The 6,107-nt window shown below is 42.3% G+C and overlaps 1 protein-coding gene across 1 annotated transcript; it reads right to left on the bottom strand.

The window, feature by feature from the left end:
* Window positions 1-1,355, bottom strand: LOC144598777 (mid1-interacting protein 1-B-like). Its single transcript, XM_078409179.1, has one exon. The coding sequence runs from the start codon at window positions 1,063-1,065 to the stop codon at window positions 601-603; it is 465 nt and encodes a 154-aa protein (XP_078265305.1). The 5' UTR covers window positions 1,066-1,355; the 3' UTR covers window positions 1-600.
* Window positions 1,356-6,107: the final 4,752 nt, after the last annotated feature.

Below are 6,107 nucleotides of genomic sequence, written 5' to 3'. Positions count from 1 at the left end.
CTGTTTTATTTTTTTATTTTTAAACATTGTTTTAATCCGGTTGTACAAAAGTATGGTTTAAATACGCAAAATACGTGGTTGATACAGGAAACCTCGTCATATTATTCTTTTTATCAGAATTTTCAGTTGTTTCCATACAGTAAGTTACCCACAGAAATATATATCTTTCATGTCATTGGCTTTTTTTAACGGCCTCACGTTGTTAGGAACTTCGTATACCATGTAAAGACTGCAGAAAGACACGCGTCTCCCGTGAGCGTTTGTAAAACGAGTAAACTGTACACAAGACGTTACAATTTTATACATCACACATATAGTACAAAGTAGTGCAAAGTAAAATGTAATCTCCGCCGGCACAGTCGCCCACAGGCCCACAGCCACGCTTTCCATTTCATGAATGAAAGATTTATTTAGCACGTCCAACAAAGCCTTCCCTTTCCCAGAAATACGACGGGAAACTAAAACAGAAAAAAGGACATATTAAATGATCAAGTTAAATCGTTTCCTCTATCAGTTTCAACGACCGAGCAGAAAACAACCTTGCAACTTCAGTTAGGCTTGGCTTAACTTCATTAAGGAGGGTTAGTTCTTGATCTGTGCTCAATGTCCCCAGCTACCGAAACCGATTTCTTGTTTGTAGCGGTTAGTTAAGGTGTTAGCTTTTCTAGTCAGTTTTGACAGGACGGTGTATAATCCATTTAGATGGTAATGGAATTGTTTCTGCAAGTCCTCTTCTCCTTCCACCTCGTCCACTCTGATGTCTATGGTGGCGGCTTTATCCTTTTTCCTATCGTCCAGTTGCACCACACCCCACTCTATGTCGTTCTTGATGGATTTCAGCAAGACGAAGTAGTTGTACATGTCCCACTTATCAGAGTAATAGTTGGATGCTCCGGTACTTGAAACGCCATTAACTTCGCTCTTGTTCTCGTCTTCAAGGGGGACATCCCGCAAAAGACTCGGCACCATGACCGTCTGGTCCATGTTATTGACCGCAGCTATAAATTTGTTCATTGCGTTGAATAAGGAATGCTTCTGGTTGTAGGTATCCATAATCTGCATCATTTTTCCTCAGTGCCGTTTGCTTTCGCCTTCGTGTGTGGAATCCTTCAAACTCTTTAGATGCACAACTTCCTCTGGCAGTGCCTCCCTCTTAAGCTGCTCTTTTTGCACTGCAACCAATTCACGTCCTCAGCGGATTTATAAAGGTGTTACTTAGCAGATTTCGCAAAAAGCAAGATGGAACCTGTAGTAGGATGAATTGGACGCCGGGGGCACTCAGCCAATGTAATAAGCGCCTCCCTTCTAGCTTCCGGGCCGTGCAACTGCTTTCATGTTCCGGTTTACATGGAGTGACTGCCCGGCTTCGGCCGCAGGCTGCCTCCACCTCGCGCTCCGGGAAACGCCCTGTCTCCTAGCAACGCAGTAGCGTCACCCCTCACGGTCCCGGCCAATCGCCTTCTTTGTGAGGTCAATATGGTAATGAGCCCCGGCAACCAATGGGAGACGGAGCTGGCGACCTCCGGCCTGACGGACGAGGATAAGGTTATGATTGAGACTCAGTCAAGGTATTCAGCAGCCAGGGGATTTATAACCAAATAATCTCTCCAATTAGCATTTTGTTCGTACGGCATTTTTTTAAAGGGGTTTAAAAAAAAAACAGAACCCAATGTTATTTTTGAAAATTCTGTATGGATTTGTACACATTTTATTGAGATTGTCAGGCCTCAAAATATCAGGTCTGTAATACAGTACACATAGGTAATATATAATAAACATAATTCAATAAATAATTACCCTAGTACGAGTGCTAAAATAACCCACTAAGTCTTTTGTACAGCTAAAGATAATCCACAGTTTATAGGTCAATGTTTAAGAGAGTGATGATTGTTGGGAAGACGCTATTCTTGAACCTGGTGACCACGGTTTTTCATACTCCTATACCTTCCCGATGGAGTGAAATGAGAACATGGCCAGAGTGGATGGGGTCTTTGATGAGCTGCTGCCATTTTGAGGCACAGTAGTGCAGCATTCATAAAGACCCGGGTTCGATCCTGTTCTCAGGTGCTGTCTGTGCGGAGTTTGCACGTTCTCCCTGTGACCGTGTGGATTGCCTCCAGGTGCTGTGCTTTTCCCCTGCAAAATGTGTGGGTTTGCAGGGTAAATAGCCTCTGAAATTTCCCCCTGTGTGTAGGGAGTGGATAAGAAAGTGGGACAATATAGTGTGAACGAGTGATTGATGGTCGCCGTGGACTCGGTGGGCTGAAGGGCCTGTTTCTGTGCTGCATCTCTAAAATGAACTTTAAAAAAAATCAAAATAAATTTTATTCAAGTAAAAAATATATACAATACAGGAACCTTGCAAAATAGTCATCCAACATTCTCGGAGGCTATACATACATACATACATACAATACTGTTTACACAAATTACACAATTCTACCCCACACTTGCCACTCATATGCCCCCCTGGCGTATAATCCCTTCTCTTATTTTGAGGGGCATCTCTCTCCCCCCCCCCCCATCCCCAGCAGCGGAAAGACCCAAGACTGTCGCCCTCTACCACAGAGCCTTGGCGTTGGCTGCACCAAGCTTCAGTACGTCCCTCAGTATGTACTCCTGCAGTCTGCAGCGGGCCAGTCTGCAGCGGGCCAGTCAGCAACACTCACTCTGCTGCAAGGTCAACAAAGTTCGGGCGGACCAAAGAAGATCTTTCACCGAGTTGAAGACCTTCCAACAGCAGTCGATGTCCGTCTGAATGCATCCCTAAATCACAGTCCTCTGTTACGGAGCTGTTCGGAATAAATCATGACAGGGACCATTGCAAACCCCTCCAGAGTCTTCTTGCAACCGTCTCCTCTCCAGAGCAGCCGTCCTGAGGGCAGCTTGCGCAGGAAGGATCTGACTGGGAGGGATCCCCTCACCACCAGCCAAGCCATGTAATGGTGCTTGTTGATGAGTTCTGGCAATGAGGCATTTTGCCAGACAAGCTGGGCAGTCTGCTCTGGGAATCATGCCACAGGATCCATAGAGTCATTTAATCTCTAAACTAAACTAAACTAAACTAAACTAAAGCTTTCTATTGATCCCTCTAAGGTGGGGAGGTCAGTACTAGTGATGGACCAGATAGTGTACACCACTTTTTGTATTTCCCTTTGTTCATGGGCGTTTGAATTCATGAGTGATGAGTAAGTTTGCGAATTACACTAAAATGGTTGGTGTAGTGAGAAAGGATGTCTAAGGCTAAGGTTAAAAATTAGACGGAAAGTTGGATAGAACATTGGCAGATAGAATTTAATCCCAACAAGTGTGAGGTGATGCATTTTGGGAAGTCAGATAGGGGTAGGACACATATATGGACACAATCATGGATTGAGGTGGATTACATAAAAGATGACATGTTATGTTGCAACTCGATGAATGTTAGACAGCAGTTGAAGTATTGTTTTATTCTGGTCGCCATGCTATAGGAAGAATGAGGTTGCGCCCGAAAGAATACAGAGGACACTCACCAGGATGTTACATGGATTGGAGGGCTTTAGTTACTGGGAGAGATTGGAAGGCCGGACTTTTTCCTGGAGGGAGGGAAGTTGGAGAGTGACCCTCAACATAGAACAGTAATCTCCTTTGGCCCGCAATGTCCGTGCCAAACATGATGTCAAATCTGCCTACTTGCGCATGATCCATATCCCTCCATGACCTGAAAATCCATCTGCCTATATAAAAGCCTCTTAAACGCCACTATTCCTTTTGCTTTCATCACCACCCCAGGCAGTGTGTTTCAGGCACCTAGCACTGTTTGTGTAAAAATCTATTTGCCCACACATCTTCTTTAAACTTTGCCCATCTTACCTTAAATATATGTCATCTAAAATTTGATATTTTTGCCCTTGAAAAAAAGATTCTACCCTATCTATGCTTCTTCTAATTTTCTATCAGGTTTCCCCTCAGTTTCTAATGCTCCAGAGAAAACAATCCAAGTTTGTCCAACCTTTCCTTATTGCTAATACCCTATACTCCAAGCAGCATCTTGGTAAACCTCTTCTAACTTTTTAAAGCATCCACATAGTTCCTGCAATGGAACGTCCAGCACTGCACACAACACCCCAAATGCGGCCTAACCAAAGTCCTATAAAGTTGCGACATGACTTCCTGACTCTTATACTCAATGCCCTGACTGGTGAAGGCAAGCATACCATATGTCTTCTTTACCACTCTACTTGTGTTGCTACTTTCTGGGAGTTATAGACTTCAACCCCCAAGATCCCTCTGTACAACAATGCCGTTAAAGGTCCTGCCATTAACTGTATAATTTTCTCTTGCATTTGCATTTCCCAAACTTGTATCCATTTCAGTAACTAATCTGTGTCCTTTGTCTTCTCCACTATTTGCAACTCCACCAATTTTTGTGTCAACTGCAAATTTACAAAACCATCTACCTTTTCGTCCAGATTCTATGTATATATACATTATATATATCACAAGTTCCCCATTTGTTTTTAATGTGTGTCTAAAAGCCTGAGGATCTCTTTGATCTGACTTGTCAATGGTATTTTATGGTCCCTTTTGTCCCTCCCAATTCCTGTTTGTGTTATTTTCTGATAGACGTATATACAATTCTAAGAGGTATAGTTAGGTTAGATGGCCACAATTTTTTTCCCATAGAAAGGTATCAAATATAATGGGGCATGGGTTTATGGGGAAACTGTTTTAAGGAGGATCTGAGAGGGAAAAAGTTTAAAAACAAAAAGTGATCGGTCGATATCTGGAACTCACTTTTGAATTTTGAATATGGAACTATCTGGAATTTGAGGAAGGACATTATTGCTATTGAGGGAGTGCAGTGTAGGTTCACCAGGTTAATTCCCGGGATGGCGGGACTGATGTATGATGAAAGAATAGGTTGACTGGGCTTGCATTCGCTGGAATTTAGGAGGATGAGAGGGGATCTTATAGAAACATATAAAAATCTTATTGAGGATTGGACAGGGTAGATGCAGGAAAAATGTTCCCGATGTTGGGGGAGTTCAGAATCCAGGGGTCACAGTTTAAGAATAAGGGGTAGGCCATTTAGGACTGAGATGAGGAAAAACTTTTTCACCCAGAGAGTTGTGAATGTGTGGAATCCTCTGCCACAGACGGCAGTGGAGGCCAATTCACTGGATGTGTTCAAGAGAGAGTTAGATTTAGCTCTTAGGGCTAAAGGAATCAGGGGAAAATGGGGAAAAAGCCGGAACTGGGTACTGATTTTGGATGATCAGCCATGATCAAATTGAATGGCGGCGATGGCACGAAAGGCCGAATGGCCTACTCCTGCACCTATTTTCCATGTTTCTATGTTTCTAGACTCTCCCACTATTGGAAACATCCTCTCCACATCCACTCTATCCAAGCCTTTCACTATTCTGTGTGTTTCAATTAGGCCATATTTTTAATCTTCCACTCTCTTGCTCAGTCTTTTGTTTTCTCCGTAACTTTTAAATCCTTTGTTCAAAATAAAATGGTCTCTCTTAAACAGCGTTTCCAGGTTTGAGTCAGTCTCGGGACTGATTGGAATAATTGAAAAGTTAATTGCTGAGTAGGGAACACATAAATCATTTACGAGGAAATGTTGAAGACTGCTGTTCATGTTACTGTTCATTTACTAATGGAATGGGCAAATCAAACACAAAGAATATCTTAAGAATGTCCCCGCTGTGATAGCACATTTGTAAGTTCACAAGAGAATGTTGACTGTGGAAGGACGAATGTGGAATTTTAAGAACCAACTTAAAATGATAATTCTTTCTTGATTCCTCTTCCTTAGCTGAAAAAGCTGAGTTATAAAAACTGCTTACTGCATGCCTGCCCTTCTTGCATCTCATTCACTACTCATCCCTCATATGTAAGCCAAACAGTGCTACATTATATTAAATGCTTCTATGAGCAAGCACAAAGGGGAGTAAAAGAATAAAGTTTACAAATTTATTAATTTAATCCATGTTATTTATAGCTCTTGCCATCAGTTTCTAATTATTAAATATAAGGACAGACACTGAATATTGGACTGCGATACAATTATTAGTCAATGGGCTGAATTGCACTCAGATTTCGCTTATGTTTCCGTG

This window comes from Rhinoraja longicauda, chromosome 12 (assembly GCF_053455715.1).
Source record: "Rhinoraja longicauda isolate Sanriku21f chromosome 12, sRhiLon1.1, whole genome shotgun sequence".
NCBI lineage: Eukaryota > Metazoa > Chordata > Chondrichthyes > Rajiformes > Arhynchobatidae > Rhinoraja > Rhinoraja longicauda.
This window is presented reverse-complemented; position numbering and strand designations above follow the sequence as displayed.

What these genes read in the sequence shown, in the direction of transcription:
- LOC144598777 (XM_078409179.1), bottom strand. Translation starts at nt 1,065, where the DNA reads ATGATGCAGATTATGGATACCTACAACCAGAAGCATTCCTTATTCAAC.